Raw genomic sequence first — 18,070 nt, 5'->3', positions numbered from 1 at the left:
AAATGAGTGGATCTAACGGTCAGAAACTTAATAGCTCCAAGTACTTGATACTATTAATATATATATATATATATATAGTTCGGCTACTATATTATCGATAGTACCAAATTTTTGATACTATTGCGTTTTCTATCGTTAGATCTACCTTTTGATCATTTCTACTGTTAGATTATACTATTCAACCAATCATATACTCAACCTTAAGGGACCACTATCATCTAAACCACACATCATTTCATCCAACGGCGAAAAACTCGATAACACCAGGCGTTTAGTACTATCGATAGTATACTAGCATAATTTTATATATATATTTATGATTTTAGACACCACTTAGACAATGATGGACTTGGCCCGCGAGGTCACCGACAAGAAGAGGACACATAAACACTCATTTTTCCACTTTGCTAACAACCCTATCTCCTTATCACATCAATAAATAAAGTGCAAAATAAGCATCCATATGAACAAGCCCCACCTAGGTTCTTGAGCATGCATACTATGTATGTTGCCTATAGTTTTCGTTATCCTCATCCATTTAGTAAAGCATAATTAAAATGAGCCTCTATGGATCTATCCTATATTTTGCTTTTGTTGTACACATGCACGTTGGATGTGACATTTTGATATGTGGCAGGCCATGTAATCTCTTTTTTAGTTGAAAAAAATTCTCAATCACACTTCCTTTAACATACATTTTTTTCATCATATGAATAATGATAATTAAGAACACGGATTGGTGTATATTTTTTTGTTACACAAAAGTTGATTTGATTAACATATATATGAACAGTTATAAAATCTTCGCTCATGCATGTGCATGATGAACTGGACCGCATATTGATGAGGAAAGTGAATCAAGAATCTCTTCAAACTAAAGAGCTTATATAGCACTGAGTCTACGCTATGTAACCTAATTAAAAGATCGATCTGATAAACTGTGATCCATGCTCCACTTCTCATGAGGTCATTCATTATAAAACTATTCTAGTTCTAACACACTTAACTCTTTTAATTATTTAGATTTAATTGTCGTCCAAAATACTATAACTGGATTAAGTGATTTTAAAATAGTAGTTTTAACACTCCATTGTAGCAAAGGAAAAGAAGTAATGCTGGGGCTAATGGGTCCAAAATCTGACACATTGGCTGGAAAGATAAACCCTAGCTTATGTGGATCCAAGGATTTGTTGCACCACTCAAGTGTCACTTCAGAGAGAGAGAGAGAGAGAGAGAGAGAGAGAGAGAGAGAGAGAGATGAAGATGCATGTTGATCACCACTATCACTTGCTAACACCTGAAAAGAGACCTGATAAGGTTATCACCAATCATTTGCTGGACCATGAACAGTGCAGCAACAAGTTAAATCAGCTACATTCTAAAGCATGCTAGCTCAATTTAAAGTTTACTTTATGGATGCATCTTTATCCTAGATGTTTTTTGTTCTTTTATTAGGTGTTTATCCTAGTTTTTTTAATGCCTCATTTTTTTTAACTTTTTTGTTTTACAATATCCAATTCCAATGCCCGTTTCTTTTTTCGTTCATATATTGATTTTCTTGTCTTACTTTTGTATAGTTTGTAAACCGGAAAGAATCTTAATCAATTAGTTATTCTGCACTTTGTATGTTTCTAACAATTCAAGCTATTTTATTATGGTGTTTTGTAAACCATTGAACTCAATATATAAACAATATGGAAAAGCTTTTTTTTACCAAGATCATGCTTCCATAATCACATCTCCTGAATCATATGGATCATTAAATCATAGCATTGGGTTTTTTGAGAGAAAGATTTCTGATACCATGAAGCTCATATATAAACAATAATCTCATTACATATAAACCTTGTTTTTATAATCTCTTCAGTATTAATATCATGAGATTGACAAAGAAGCTTTGTTTTGTTGGTTAATTGTTGCCACATAAGAAAAACGTAATTTGTAGTTAAAAAATAAACATTACTACATTTATTACTCATGTCATATATATATATATATAGAGAGAGAGAGAGAGAGAGAGAGAAATCATGACTACTGTGCTATTAAAAGCACAACGACCCTTGTGCTCCTAATTTTCTAATCATCCATCAATTTTGATGAATGGTTAGAATGAGAGAGAGAAGGAAAATTGGGGAGAACTTGAGTATATAGACACACACACATACATAATCCGATTCTTTTGTACTCATTAGTAAGAACTTAATGTTATTGGACAACTTAGTTATATAATAAAATTATAATCACAGTTCGTTAATAGGCAAAAATATACCATCATATTTTGACATCAAGTAAATTAACAAAATATGCTCAGCATATTTGTCCAGTGATATTGTAAGTAATTGGTGCTAATTTAGTGCTTAAATATTTTTTGCTTTGTTTATGATCCTAAAGGAAAAGAACCTTGTAGAATTAATAATATAAAAATAGTAAAGAAAAACAAAATAAAGGAGATATTGGCTTTTTATGCCAATAAGAAACAATATCTGCTCCATAGGATCTAACCTTAAAGTTAAACTAATTGCAAAAAAAAATTGTAATAAAGTAGTGAAAAAGATGAGAGCATCAAGATCTCCTGAGATCTAATCTAGTTTAGGGTAATGTTATAGGTTATGCAAAATGACCTCTTTATATATTGTTAATGTTTGATCGGCATTTATATATAATACCTATTAAAGATTTTAATTGATTTGTGCATGTTTTGTAAGCTTTTCTTTTACGAAGAGCTATACGAACCACTACTGCCTTAAATAGTTTGTTGTTTTGTGATTCAGGTTCGAAATTTACTTCTTTTAGAACAATTACATGTATTAAACATTTCATATAAAAATACTATTTGCTAATCAGCTCTCTGTCTTATTTAATATTTTTCTTACTTGATTCAAGTATACGCAGGCCGGACTTATCTAAAATAACCTCGAATCCAAGCATTAAGGATGCGTGTGTATTATTATGTATGCATGTTTCTGTGTGTGCGTCGTAATCTACAGACATCTAAAAAAAAAAAAAAAGAAAAAAAGAAAAAAAAAGGTGGTCACCATGCATGGTATTGGTGGGGTAGGTTGAGTCATCAATGAACAAACATGTGCTTGTGAAATGCACAAAACAAAAGGTGGGGCCCTGCGTACGTGGCGAAGCGACTGGGGAAAGTGGGGCCCCTTCTTTGTGGGGCCCAAGTAAGGTTAGGTTCAACCTTTTTATTTTTCATTTTTTAAATAGTACTTTTTGGGGTTAATTCTTACTATATTCAAATTTTTAAATTTTGAAGAAACTAAAATTTAATAGTGAAGGTAGATAAATAATGCCCACATTAAAGGGAACAAAAATAAAAGTTAATTACAAATAGCACCACTAAAACAAAGTGTTTCACCCAAAAAAAACTCTTAAAATAATATATATCGCTAAAGTACATGTAATCACTAATCTTTTGTGGTTGAGCCAGAAGTGTAATTTCTTCTTGGTCTTAAAATACAAAACTTCCCTTTTTTTTTTGCTTTCCAACCAAGAGTTATTTCTTTTGTTTTCAGAACAAGAATTCCTTCTTTTTCTCTTCACCAAGTTATTTGCCCATGTTGAAACTCCTGACCTCTTAGTGAGGATCATAATCACTTTGTTAGTTAATATGGTTATTAATTTTGTTGTAAATTCGTTAACTTATTTTGATATCAGATTTGCTTTGATACTAGTTTATTATGATAAAATCGAAAAAAAAACCTAATTCATCAGACGTAAAAATACCAAAAACAATTAAGGAAAGAGAATAAAAATAAAGCACATAAGTATTTATATGGTTCTACCGATAACCCTACGTCCACAGGCTAAAATGGAATGGGGATATTTATTATAATCAAAGTGGAGTCCACGGGCTAAAATGAAATGGAGATTTTTATTATAATTAAAGTGGAATATAAAAAATCTCTCTCTTACAAATTTTTAATTTCATAATATATCTCATATCTTTCCCATCCGTAGCACCAAATTTACGATATAAATGATATATTTATTATAGTGGTTAAATCTTAATATAATTAAAAATACAAATTCATTAAGATTAAAAATATTCTCAATAAAACTAAATATAATCTAAACTTAACTTTATAGAATAATCAAAACACATTAAGATAAGAAAATCTCGTGGTTCCAGAATTCTAGACATACCTAACCTGTTTTCTTTTTTTTTTTTTTTTTATCAATCTCTTTTGTCTTTTGTCTTTTTGTTTTTTTAGATTGGAGCAATATTTCTTATTGATCTTCACCTCAGTGGCAACAATGAAAACTATAAAACTTGTCTGATCCATCTTAAAATCTATGTGTAGCCCACAGGAATGAGAAAAGTGATCTTCATTAATATTAATTGCAACCTAGTTATAATTTTTTATTTGGCCTGCACATAAAATAGTTCTAAGTGCTAAGGGTGTTGAGGAAAAAAGTATGGTTAATTAACTGCAAAAAATTGTGAATTTTTGTTTTACACCGGTTTAATTTATTCGGTTCGCAAAATCTTTTATGGATCTCTTAACTAGATTTATTTTCAGTTGCCTAGTTTTTCGATTTTGGTTTTAAATCAGTTCAAATCGATTCGAAAAATCGATTAATCAGTTTTAGCATCGAGTAAAAATTGACTGTTGTTGTAATCGTTCTAATTTAATTAAGCAAAATGTAATGTTACAAAAAAGAAAAAAAGAATTTTTAAAGCATCTACACTAATAAATAAGGGAATATATCAAATCAAAAGCGTACAAACCCTACATGCAGGAATCACATCCGAGACCTCTGACTCTAATACCTTGAAAAGCTATTAAAAATACGCTACTAAATACTTAAAACGTACAGACATAGTACCGATATATCTCGATTGTGATTCGGTATAATCAATCTCACGTCACTTCGAACATTACTCGGTCCAATCCTACCTTCTGCCATTTTGAACGTGACTCAGTAAGATACTGACCCATTTAAGCCAACAAAATTAATTAATAACTGATATATATTCAGTTCGGCTCAGTTAACAAGTTTTTTTTAAAAAAAGACAAAACTGTAACTATACCAGAAAATTCAGTTCTCCAACATCGATAAAGAATTTTTGTTTCGTTTTCTCTTTGTAGGTACGATTCAGTATTCGCTTTTTTTCGGTACACAAAAACATCCTCACTAGTAATGTTACGACAAACGCACAAACGGAAACAAAATGACAAACACGAAACAATCAAACCACAAGCAGAAAACAAAGAGAACACACAGATTTACATGAAAAACTCTTTGTAGGGAAAAACCACGGGCAAAGGAGTAGAGAACTTCACTATCGAACGAAAAAGGGAATATAATGTTCAGATGATTACAACCAACCACGATCTCACGCCTCTAGGGCAAAAACGAAGAGAAAACTCATAACGGGTTTTGGATCCGATCGGCCTGTCGGCCCAAGCCCTCCGCTACCCACCACGGACATTCATTTTTCCTTCACAATTTAATTTTTTCAATTTGATCGCATCGCGAAACTGTCGGCGAGTCGAAAACCCGAACTTGAGTCGATTATCAATTTCGGGTCATATCTAACAAGTAAGCGCACATAACATTACGCCAGCGAAAATGTAATATATCAACTCTTTATTATTCTTTCGAGGTAAATTTCTATTTCCACGATCACAAGAAACGAGTTTAAGCAGCAAAGACCTGCACCTCAGAATCCATCAACCCTACTACAATTTGGTCACGCGTCCGAGAACATTCGTAGAAAACACTAAAAAGCAGATTCCGAAGCAACAAAACTAAAGAACTCGGTATTAATTGGCTCTGATACCCTCCGTGATCAACGCTTGATCACGTTTTTTCGGGCCTTTTTCGAATCGATACTGCTTTAACGGCCATTGGTTTTGACTCCATTTTAAAGAACAAGTTACAAATTTTTTAACAAGCAATTAACTTTATGGATTAGGTGAAAAGATGCGATTAATAAATTGCGTTTGATGCTGGAGCATGTGAGTTATTAGCAGGAATAAGACTAAAAAATGGGCTTCAAATATATATTCTTATTAGAATCTCATGTTCTGTTTCTCGAACGATTCGAAACTAATACTCCGTGAGAAAGAATCCGTGTTTAAGTCTAAAAAGTGGGGGACGAGTTCATATTTGGTCCCCATATATAGAGATCACAAAAGAGTCCGCATATTAATGCATGCATGGTTTATTAATTTGGGATTTTGTTGTTGCATGCACGCGTCGTACTTTTTAATTCCATTCCATGCATGGTTTTGCTTCTTCCCCAAGTTAGAATCAAATAATTGAGCAAATCTCTTCGCTTGTAATTTTTTTTTTTACTTTCTTTTTGGTAAAAAGTGTATGAAACACCCTCAACTATAGGTCATTTTGGAATTGGCTCCTCAACTTTAATTTTATTGTCATCGCTGTGTAGGGGTAGCAATCTAGCTCGTGTTCGACTCAAAATGAGATTGAGATCAAGTCGCTCGTTTAGTAAACGAGTCGACCACAAGCTGATTTTTTCAGTTTTTTTAATAAACGAGCCGAATATGAATTGACTCGTATTCGGCTCGATAACAATTTATATATATATATATATAGAGAGAGAGAGAGAGAGAGAGAGAGAGAATTTAGTTCATGAAATTAGCAAAAATTCACTTTTGATTACTTTTTAGCAAATAAAACTAAAATAACTGGTATCAAACAGCTAATGAAATTACTAAATTAATAAAAAATTATACTTAACCAGCTAAAATATTTCAATTCCAATAAATTAAGAAAGAAAAGTTTGAGGGGCCTGTTTTAAAACCGCGTTTAGTTTGGCGGGCCTCCATACATATTGCTAACATATATATATATCTAAGTACCTAATTTAAATTTAGGGCGAATAATTGAAGCTTAATTAAGGGTAAACTTAGTTTCGTACTTTCTCAATTTAGTATCCTGTAGTATAAAGTGTATCAAGTTAGTACCATATGATTTTATTTTTTTCTTTTCGTCAGCTTCTTCGTCAATATTTTGTTAAATTATATACAAAAAATTTCAGATATCTCATCTAGATTTATCGAATATTCATTTTAGTACCATTTAATTTTAACTTTATCACTGATTTAATAAAAAAAAATTAATAAAATAAATAATAAAAAAATATAAAATTATAAAATATAAAAATAATATATTTTAAATTATAGAATATTAAAATAAAAAAGTATGAAACCAAAGAATATATTTGAAATTTTCTCTTTAATTAACTTTGGTATATATGGTACGTAATGGTGTGACACCGACCAAATTACTCACAAGTCAAAATAACGAGCGTCCACTTTTCCTTCCCGTGAAAAGATATTTTTCTTGTACTTTTTTTAGAATCGCATGCATGTTGCGAATAGAATGTCATTTTTGGGTTTTCCATGCCAATACTTTAATTTCGTACCTCGCTGTCTCTTTTGTTTTTATCGACTAGACTTTGACGCAGCATCCACAGATTAAGATCTTTCCATTCACGTTTATATTAGCTAGCTAGATCTAATAAATAAGGACTTATTTTATAACATTCTCTGTAAATATATCGAGTAACAAATATATACAGCTAAAAATTCTATAATTGTTATTTATCATGGTGTTGACATACTGTTTATTTTTTAACGATGGATATGTAAAGTCATCATTTTATTTTTATAAATTTATTTTTATAATAAATTATCTTTCTCTCTCCTCTCTCTCCCGGCCTGGTCTTCGCCGCTGAACGTGCGGCATACCTCATTTTCCCGCGGCGAAGGGCCTCGCCTTGGACGTCGTAGGCCTCGCTCCACAGACAAAGAGAAGAGAAAAAAAATGATGAAAAAATTTAATATTGTAATATAAACTATATATAGAGAGAGAGTTGAGTTAGAATATATCTAAAAGCAGAAAGGGGTTGATGCTTTTAGATTTATAGCTCTTGGATGGGGATATTGTAAGGCTAAGATGATAGTAGCCGACTTAGATTGAGCGGTGGAAGGTGGTAGTAGGCAGAATAGTATTTGATCCAAAAGCTACTAATAGTCAGGAGTGAATCTAAGGGCTAAGAACCGAAAAGCACCAACCCCTGGAGCTTTCAAATGTACTCTAGCTCAACTCTCTCTCTCTCTCTCTCTCTCTATATATATATATATAGAGTAAGTCTACTATACTCTTATGAGTATAGAGTTCTTCGTACTCATAAATTATTTTTGATTATAAAGTTTCCGAATCGATGATCCACATTATTAAAATGATCTAGAGTATTTAAAACTTCTAGAAAATAAATTTCATAATTTTTCATATATAGTAGGGCTAGTGTGCTATTATGAGCACATCAGTTCTTGTACTCCTAATCTTCTAATCATCCATCAATTTTGATGGAGGATTAGGATAAGAGAAGAGAAATTGAAAAAAAAAAAATTCAAAGAGGGACATTGAGATACTAAATTTCTTCATAATTTTTTTTTCTCAGTCTCATACTAACCATCTATCAAAATTGATAGATGGTTAAAAAAAGATAGGAGTATAAGAACTGTTGTGCTTTTAATAGCACAATAGTACTACTTTATATATAAGAACTGTTGTGCTTTTATATTATTTATTTTCTCTCAAACAAACAACAAAATTAAAAGATTAAATTTCAGTTCTACATGAGCTATATAAATAAGCAATTAATGAAAGAACAATAATTTTTAGAAAAAACTTCAAATACTACCCCTGTGATTTCATACTTTCTTATTTTAGTACCATATAGTTTAAAGTGTATCAATTTAGTATCATGTATATTCATTTTTAGTTTTTTATTATCGATTCCACTAATTTTTTTCGTTAAATTAATAACAAAGTTAAAACTAAAGGTGCTAAAGTGAATATTCGATAAATCTAGATGGAGTATCTGAAGTTTTTTGTATATAATTTAACAAAACATTAACGAAAAAGCTGACGAAAAGATAAAAAAAAAAAATCACATGACACTAACTTGATACACTTTAAAATATAAGATACTAAAGTAAAAAAATGCGAAACCACAGAAGTGATTTTTGAAATTTATCCTAATTTTTGTGAGAATTGTGATTCATTAGAGGATCTACTTCAATATGAACTTAAAGACAATGTAGTACTGAAAAGGAGTGGAGTCGGTGCTTCTTAATTTGTCACTTTGGTTCATACTAGAAAATATGACGTGTACTATTTAAACATATCAATTACCATTCAAAAATAACGTATCGAGACTTTGGAGGCTCGTACTCAAGAAGAGATCCCCTACAGCTGACAACTTCGTGAGGGGAGGATGGACTGGAGACATGTCCTGCGTGCTATGCGGAGCTGATGACTAGATAGTGGACCGCCTATTCACACAGTGCGTATTCATCAAGTTTATCCTTGTGATGGGTGTGGAGGGGGTTCAGAGACTTGGGACTTCGGAGGCGACGTACTCTTTGTCTTGGATAGATGGACAGACAGAAAAAGACCGCAGCATACGAGTAATAGTCTATCTGAATTAGTCTCGTGTTGGCGGGTTACTTGGAAGGTCAGGAACGAGTTTATTTTTAGAAAGATCCACCCTGATCTAGTGTTGGTCATCCACAAGCTTAAGTTGATGCTGAAGTTCTGGGACCACCTCCGCCAACCGAAGTAGAAGAGAGTGTTGGTCGTCCACGAGTTCTGTCTTGTCTTTTTTTTCTTTTCTTTTTTTTTGGCTCTCTCGAGGCCCCGGATGTCTCATCCCTGTAGCCTAGTTCATCGCTCCAATAAATAAAGCGGATAGCGTGCTACTTTTTTCCTAAAAAAAAAAAAACTTGTCAAGACCTAACAAATTAAAACTACAGGAGCATTTTATCAATCACAATAGTGTTTGGTAATTTTACATATCAAATGCTCAAAATACCGTACCTTAACGAGCAATTAATACACAAATTAAAATAGAGTATTATTGGTTTTTCTAAATTTATTGTTCGAGTTCATTCGTTAATAATGAAATTTTTTTTCATTCAGAAAGATTTTGTTGGATTGCCTTTTTACAAATAAATTTCATCCAATGTTTTTCAAAATTTGAGGCCAAACTCATCTTTTACATAACTTAAAAAACTTCTTTTAAAATATTATACAATTTATCTTACTATTATACGGCAAAGGATATAGTTGGAAAAGAAACTATACAAAATGTGTTGACATGAAATCTCATACTTTACAAAATAATAAAATAGAATAAAATTTAACTCAACTAATTTATTTGAAACAAAAATTTTGTTTTTAAATTACTAAACTCCATTTTGATCTGATGTTAAAAAATAAATAAATAAAAATAAAAAAAAATAAAAAACTCATTTTCGGGCCTTTGGGGGACCTATGTGGTGGCCTCATTATTGACTCACTAATTCATTTTGTTTATTTATTCATTCTCCTTCGCAATGTCGACGCCGAGTCAGATTCTGTACGGATTTTTAAAAATTCCAATTTGGACTGACCATCAAAATCAAAATCTAAACTCGTTGAATATCTATATCCAAAATTTGAATCTGATCTAAAATTTGAAATCCAAATCCCAAACCTAAAATACTCATTTCTGCTTATCATATTTCAAAATATTATTAAGTTAATATTTAATTTTAAATTAAAAATTTAAATATAATATATATAGTTAGGCTCCTGCGCTTTCGAAAGTACGGAGGTCTCTGTACTTGTAAATTGTTTTTGATAACATTAAAGTTTAGTTTGGTATTGAGGTCTCTATACTTGTAATTTTTTTTGATAACATTAAGGGATATGCTTCTGCGTTCTCCGGTAGAACCGCAGAAAATGTGTCGTAACCGGCTCATCGCGATATGCGGAAAGCAATATTACGTACGGAAACAAACAGGATATTTTTTTCCCGCAATCCCAAACGAAGCCTAAGTATTAGGTGCTATTGAGTTTTCTGTCGTTTGATCTATATTTCGATCTATTAGATCATACTATTCAACCAACCAGCCACTCAACCCGCGAGCACTATTATCCTTTTCACACATCGCTTCATCCCAGGCCGAAAATCTAATAGCACCAATAATTTAATACTATTAATAATATTCTAATCTAATTATATACATATATATATATATANATATAAAAATTTGTATTCGAATTCGAATCTATCGAATTTTTATTCTTTATATTCTTATTTATAATTATATCTATTTAACATCGAATAAACCCGTTTCATTAGAATTCGAATAAATTTCAAGAATCCGCATCCGTTGACATCCTAATTCTCTCTCCTCGAAGGGCTATAAATATACTCCCCTCCCCTCTCCATTTCTCCCCCAACTCACCACTGTTTCTCTCAACACTCTCGTCTAAGTTCTCTACAAACAAAAACCCAAACAACAACAACAACAACAACAACAACAACAACAACGCTTAAACTCTAATCCCCCTCTCCTCCTCGTCCCCTTCTCCTCGTCGCCATTGTCGGCCTCGCGATGCCGAAGCAGAGCGCCGTGGTGCCGGAGACGATAGGGGCCGTGGTCGCCGCTGCGACACCGTTGCCGAAACCGACCCGCGTCTTCTCCTTCCCGCCGCCGCGCCAACCGACGAGAGAGGGCCGCTTGACGCAGCTGGAGCTCGGCGGCGGTGGCGGCGCCGCCCGTGCCAATGCGTGGGTGGACTCCATGAGAGCCTCCTCCCCCACCCACGCCAGGGCGGCCGCCGTCGCAGCCGCCACCGCGGCGGACGGCGAGCACGCCGCTTGGTTGGTGGGCATCTTTACTTCCACTTATCTACCAGCTTAAACTTTTGGATTATGAATTCAAATAACAGTACTGGGGCGACACTTTTTTTTTTTTTTTTTTTTTTTTTGAGAAAAGATAGCATGTTACCGCTACTGGAGCGATACTTCAACAACAAAAAAAACGCGACTAAAAACTGTATTGAAATAACATTCTCTATTTTCTATTAGACTATTAGACTTCGTTTGGTTCGAATATAAGTAAAACTTAGTTGTTCTAGAGATAGATATAAGATGATAAAATATAACGTAGATATAGAATAATTTTGTGTTTGGTTGACTATTGGATTTAGTCCAAGTATAATCAAAATAGTGTTTGGTTGAAATAAGTGGAATAATAAAGATAGTGGATGGTTATAAATAGAAAATAATGATATTACCCTCTTTATTATATTTGAATTAAAATTTTTAAATTTTATATTTAAAATTTTAAATTTAAATATATAACTCTTAAATTTCAAAAATACAAAATTAAAATTTGAATTTAAAAATCTCAAATTCGAAAATTCAAAGTTCTAAATTTTCAATTTCAAATTTTAAATTTAAGATCAAATCTAAATTTAGAAATATAAAATTTTAAATTTTAAATTTAAAAAATTAAATATATCAATTTAAAATTTATAATTTAAATTTTAAAATTTAGAATTTAGAATTTAAAATTATAAATTATAAATTTTTAAAATTTATAATTTACATTTTAAATTTTAAATTTAAATTTAAAAATTAAATAGGGGTAGAAATAGTTATTTCCACACCTATTCCAAGGGAGAGGCTCAGGATTGCTAACCCCACCCCTTAACGGATAACCCGTTAAGAATCCCACTTTTTTTTTTTTGTGGGTATAACGGGTGAGATAAGGGTTTATCCCATCCCTTATACCCAACCAAATCGGGGTTAACGGCTTAAATATTTATGTAAATTGAGTGGGTTATCCCACCCCTCATACCCCAACCAAATGGGGGTTAACGGCTTAAATATTTATGTAAATTGAGTTATGGACTTGTTATTCTTCGTGGCTGTGAGCAGGTAAAACATCCTTCGGCTTTGGACAAGTTTGAGCAGATCATAAGTGCTTCTCAGGGGAAGCAGATAGTGATGTTCTTGGACTACGACGGCACGCTGTCGCCGATCGTCGATGACCCCGACGCCGCCTTCATGTCAGATGCAGTAAGCACCCTGTTCTTTTAGTTTATATACATGTATATGTATTTATAGTCCGACTGCTATATTTTTATAAATATAATTTTTTTTTGTACTTATAAGTTTGTGACCGTTATATCTATATTTTTTATCATTTGCACTCGTTAGATCATACTATTCAACCAACCATCTACTCAATCTTAAAATTTTACTATCATTCTAACCGGAAATCACTTTCATCCTAACCACAAATCTATTTATTCAACGGTCAAAAATTTATAAGCACAGGAAGATCAGTACTTATAAATATATAGTAGCCCTAGCATATATATATATATATAACTACATAACTATTTTAGTACTCCTTTTCTTTGTTTTCTTTCCTAGTTACGTTGCTTTCCTTTGTGAATGATTGAGCAGATGAGGGCCGCAGTAAAGAAGGTGGCCAAGTGCTTTCCCACTGCTATAGTGAGTGGGAGGTGTAGGGACAAGGTGCATTGATTAATTCTTGTTAATTAGCATAAACTCATTATCATCTCTACTGTGCTTTGGCTTTTAAATATTTTGTTGTTTTGTTCTTTAATCGGTCTATGTTGCATACAAATATTAAAAACATCGTTATCTAATAATATATAGCTGAAATCTTTTGAAAATAACAATTGTTCACATTATTTAGTATGGTTTTTAGAACAAGAGATCCTAAATTAATTGAGTCCCCATAGACTCCTTAATTACTACGGTTAATCCCTCCAATTTAGTTCAGTTCCACACAATTCTTTATTCAATCAGACAGTATAAATATTAAAAAATAATTCTCTGACAGCTTTAGCTGTACAAAAGACGATTGTTTCACATTATTTAACAGTCCTTTCGTGTGTGATATTAGGTGTTTAATTTTGTGAAGTTAGCGGAGCTTTACTATGCTGGTAGCCATGGAATGGACATCGAAGGGCCTGCCAAAGCCTCCAAGCATGCCAAAAAAGTAAGTTGTTTTCTACGAGCCTGTTTGGCCGTGAACGTACATTCGATACAGTACCATTTAACTAAGACTATGCACTAAAAAAAATTACTATATAATAATCTTACAAACAATCTTTCCTTCAAACCGAGCCAAAAGCTTAAAATTGAAGCCTCCTCTTTGCTTCCTGTATTATCAAAAGTTCAAACATTTCTATTTGTCAAACGTTTCGTAAAAGCAATTGTTACTAAAAGTAAAAACAAAATTACTACTAAATAAGCCTCAAGGATAAGTTAGACGCGTATAGAGTTTCTACAAAAGTATTGCTCGAGTGATGGATAACTCCTTATTGAAGTAAAAATTTCGAGATCAGCCAGAGAAACTACTCTATGAGCTAGCACAATTAAATAAGCTCTAAGAAATGTCTCAATTTATCTTTCTCTTCTATTTGTGTGATTCAGGGCAAAAGAGTTCTCTTTCAACCAGCTAGTGAGTTCCTTCCCATGATAAATGAGGTTGGTTTTTCAATTCTTTATTGTTTTATTAATTTGTTTAATTTACTCTTCCTCATGCATCTTTAACTACCCAACCTTTTGAATATTTTATTGCCTACCAATGTATTAATAATTATTAACATAATTAACCACATAGACCCAGTAATAAAGTTGGGTTCTTAATGCATCAAAATCTTTGTCAGGTGTACCAAGCATTGTTGGAAAAGGCCAAATCAGTACCTGGAGCCAAGGTGGAGAACAACAAGTTCTGTGTATCTGTCCACTTCAGATGTGTAGATGAAAAGGTCCAAATCAATTTTAAATTCATGTGCCCACTTTCTAATTTTAGCCATTAGTGGGAAAAAGAAATCTACTTTTTGGAAATATTTTTCTTTTCTTTTTAAACTATGCTTTCTAAATCAACTGTTTGCAGAGTTGGAAATTATTGGCTGAGCAAGTGAACTCTGTGCTCAGGGAGTATCCAAAGCTAACACCAACTCAAGGGAGGAAGGTACTATATTTATTTTGCCCCAGTGAAAAAAATATCAAATAATAGGTAAAAATATGCAAATCTTATTTGAATTATAAACTATTTTGAATCAGCTACGCACACAAACTTCAAATTTTTGATTTTACCATTTTATCTTTTAGTTTGTTTGACTTGAATCAGTCAATAAAATTTTACCTCCGAAATTTAAATTGATTAATTATCTTTCTTAATAAATTTATTGTTGCAAGAATTGCATGAAATATACTAATTAGAACTGTAAAGATAAAAAAAAAAAAATTTAAAAAAAATGCATTAAAATTTTGAAAGTATGTGCAGAGACTAAGAGTAAATTTATTTAATATCTGGACTTAAATATTCTAGGCAGATAGTGTGATCCCAATAAGTTATTATACTAATGAGTTGGGTCGTTATAGTGTCAGATTTTTTTTACAAAATTGCCTATTTCATAATGACTTGTTTTCAAGGTACTGTACCATAATTATAAATTTATAATATATGTTCTTTGGATGTAACCATACATAAATATGACATGGGTTTCATGGCTACTTGATCCTTAGGTATTAGAGATTCGTCCCACTATTAAATGGGACAAGGGGAAGGCCTTGGAGTTCCTATTGGAGTCTCTTGGTAAGATCATAACCAACTACTTTACATCACACATCTTTTTCACTTAGTTTATGGATCATATTATAAGCAAAAACATCAATTTTGTCGGTCATTAGCCCTCAAATCAAGCCACCTTTCCTAAAACTCATGTTTCATATTTATTAGGATTTGCCGACAGTGTCGACGTTTTGCCAATTTATATAGGGGATGATCGCACCGACGAGGACGCTTTCAAGGTATATATATATACATCTTTGGTTCACTAATTTGCATTACTTTTTCTATACTTGAGAAGTAGAAGTTAAACATTTAATAAACGAGATGTCTGAAACTTCGTTTGGAGTTAAATAAGCTTTTTGTAGAGAGCTCTACCTACTCAAATGAGGTTCTAAAGTTCTAGCTTGGTAAAATGCGTAAACATTTTAGCGCAATGATAACATTTTTTACGACGATATATTATTAGGTATTACGCGAAAGAGGACAAGGCATTGGCATTCTTGTTTCGAAGTCCCCTAAAGAGACAAATGCTTCATATTCTCTACAAGAACCTGCTGAGGCAAGTAACAGCAACAGCACCATTGATCTCCCTTTATTTACATTCAAATGCTTTTGTGACATTATATAAGATACACCTTCATATTGTGGACCGCTTTGATTGCAACTCATCACTAATTTGTCACATACTTTTCTCTCTATTTACTCTCTCAAGTTTCTCTTCTTTTCTATTTTTGTGGCAAATTTATATATTCTCAAGTTGGTGACTTGGTTTGTTAATTAATTGTTTCTATAGGTCATGGAGTTGTTACTTAGCCTTGTGAAGTGGAAGCAACAAATGTTAAAGGCTCACTCAAGGGGGTAACTACAATAGGATATGTATAACATGTCCCCATCACTCTCATTTATGTTTTTGTGGTGGCTTTAAATGGACTTAGGAGTTATGTATTGCCATTTTTGGGGTTGAGGGGGAACCCCAAATAATTAAATAGAGTCTTTTGTAATGCTACTTAAGTTTAATTTTCTCTCTATTTTTAAGCTTTTTCTTGGGCTAAAAAGCAAGCAGTGTTAGCTTTTTTGCCCTTTACACATGAAGCTCAAGTTTTGTAACTAGCTCCATGGAAAATAGAATGAAAGAAATTAATTAATAACAATTATTAACTTTTTATGCATTAATGTGCCTCTCAAATGTATTTAATTATTATGGATATATTGTTTCCCTTCATTAATTACTGGTGCTTTTCAATTTAAAAGCATGATACTCATGGCAAAACAAAGATAGATAATTAATAAGAAATATAAGAATTTCCATGGATATCCACAAAATTTATTAAAATGTGGTGGGTCATTTGAGGCTTTTCTCTTGTAATTATTCACATCTTTCTAGTTTAAAAAAATATCAACAAGTTTAAAGCAAGTGTAAGGGATCATTTGTATTAAATTTTGTGTTCCTGTGGCACTTCATAAGTTTCCTTAAGTTAAATATATACATATGCCTCAAATATTTTGCCTCTCTAATCAGTTTACATTACAAGAGAGTTAGATATTGAATGTACACAAGCTTTAAAAATATTATCTCCTATTTGATCTCTGCTTTGGTTAGAAATTTAGTACCATTAAAAGATTATTAAAAGTTAAATATTTGCCAAAATGTATTAATTAACCTACTAGTAAATATTAGTACTTTTTCAAATTATACGTAAGAGCAGTGGTCCCCATTGTTTTTTCTTTTTTTTTTTTTGTTTTTTAAAAGTTGGGTTACCACTTTCTTTGTAGACTCTTACAATTGTATGTATTATATATATATATTTATATAGAGTCCGGCTACTATATACTCTTTTGAGTACGATCGCATTCGTACTCATAAATTGTTTTCGATGATAGAGCTTCCAAATCGATGATCCAGACTGTTAAATATTATCTAGCGCATTTAAAATTCTAGAAATCAAATTTTATAATTTTTCGATATCATTTACCTTACGATCAATTGCTCACAAAATTGACAATTTTTAACGGTCGGTATGTGATACTTTTTAGTTTAACGGTATAAAAGAATTGAAATAGCCTGAATTTCTGATAGAAAATTCTATTCATTACCTAGATAAAGATCAATAACTCCGATCTTAAATTGAATGATCCGCTCATCCATTTTTAGGACATTGTTCGCTTTTGACTGTTCATTTTATATCCACTTGATGGATTTTATAATGATTTCGAAAAATTACGAAATTTATTTTCTAGAAGTTTCAAATACTCTAGATTATATTTAACGGTGTGTATCATCGATTCGGAAGCCCCAACATCAAAAACAACTTATGAGTACGAAGGCTTCTATACTCATAAGAGTATAGTAGCCCTTCTCTATTTATATATATATATATATATATAAATAGAGAGAGAGAGAGAGAGAGAGAGAGAGAGAGAGTTAGGTTGGTATACTATCGATAGCACGGAGACATCCGTGCTACCAAGTTGTTTTCAATGATGCGACCTCCAAATTGACGATTGGCTCCGTTAAATTTGATCTACATTATTGAAAGTATTTGGAAACTAAATTTCATAATTTTTCGGTATCATTTACCTATCAAACGAGTAGTCTAAAAATAAATGGCTGAAAATAAAAACTT

General features: G+C 32.1%; 1 protein-coding gene across 1 annotated transcript; it reads left to right on the top strand.

The window, feature by feature from the left end:
- LOC109725472 (probable trehalose-phosphate phosphatase 6) lies at positions 11,291 to 16,501 on the top strand. The gene is made up of 11 exons (XM_020254669.1): positions 11,291 to 11,708; positions 12,767 to 12,907; positions 13,301 to 13,372; positions 13,767 to 13,862; positions 14,300 to 14,353; positions 14,536 to 14,637; positions 14,766 to 14,843; positions 15,401 to 15,470; positions 15,615 to 15,685; positions 15,913 to 16,005; positions 16,240 to 16,501. Exons 1-11 carry the CDS (start codon positions 11,436 to 11,438, stop codon positions 16,306 to 16,308), a joined length of 1,119 nt encoding a protein of 372 aa, XP_020110258.1. The 5' UTR covers positions 11,291 to 11,435; the 3' UTR covers positions 16,309 to 16,501.

The sequence above is a fragment of the Ananas comosus genome, linkage group 20 (assembly GCF_001540865.1).
Source record: "Ananas comosus cultivar F153 linkage group 20, ASM154086v1, whole genome shotgun sequence".
In the NCBI taxonomy this organism is placed as follows: domain Eukaryota; kingdom Viridiplantae; phylum Streptophyta; class Magnoliopsida; order Poales; family Bromeliaceae; genus Ananas; species Ananas comosus.
The sequence above is the reverse complement of the archived record's forward strand: the minus strand, read 5'-3'. Positions and strand labels throughout refer to the sequence as shown.

Excerpts from the sequence above, each read along its gene's own strand:
- LOC109725472 (XM_020254669.1), top strand. The coding sequence starts at position 11,436 with ATGCCGAAGCAGAGCGCCGTGGTGCCGGAGACGATAGGGGCCGTGGTC. Across the intron at positions 14,354-14,535 it reads TCCTTCCCATGATAAATGAG|GTGTACCAAGCATTGTTGGA; the intron begins GTTGGTTTTTCA and ends AATCTTTGTCAG. Across the intron at positions 15,686-15,912 it reads CCGACGAGGACGCTTTCAAG|GTATTACGCGAAAGAGGACA; the intron begins GTATATATATAT and ends ATATATTATTAG.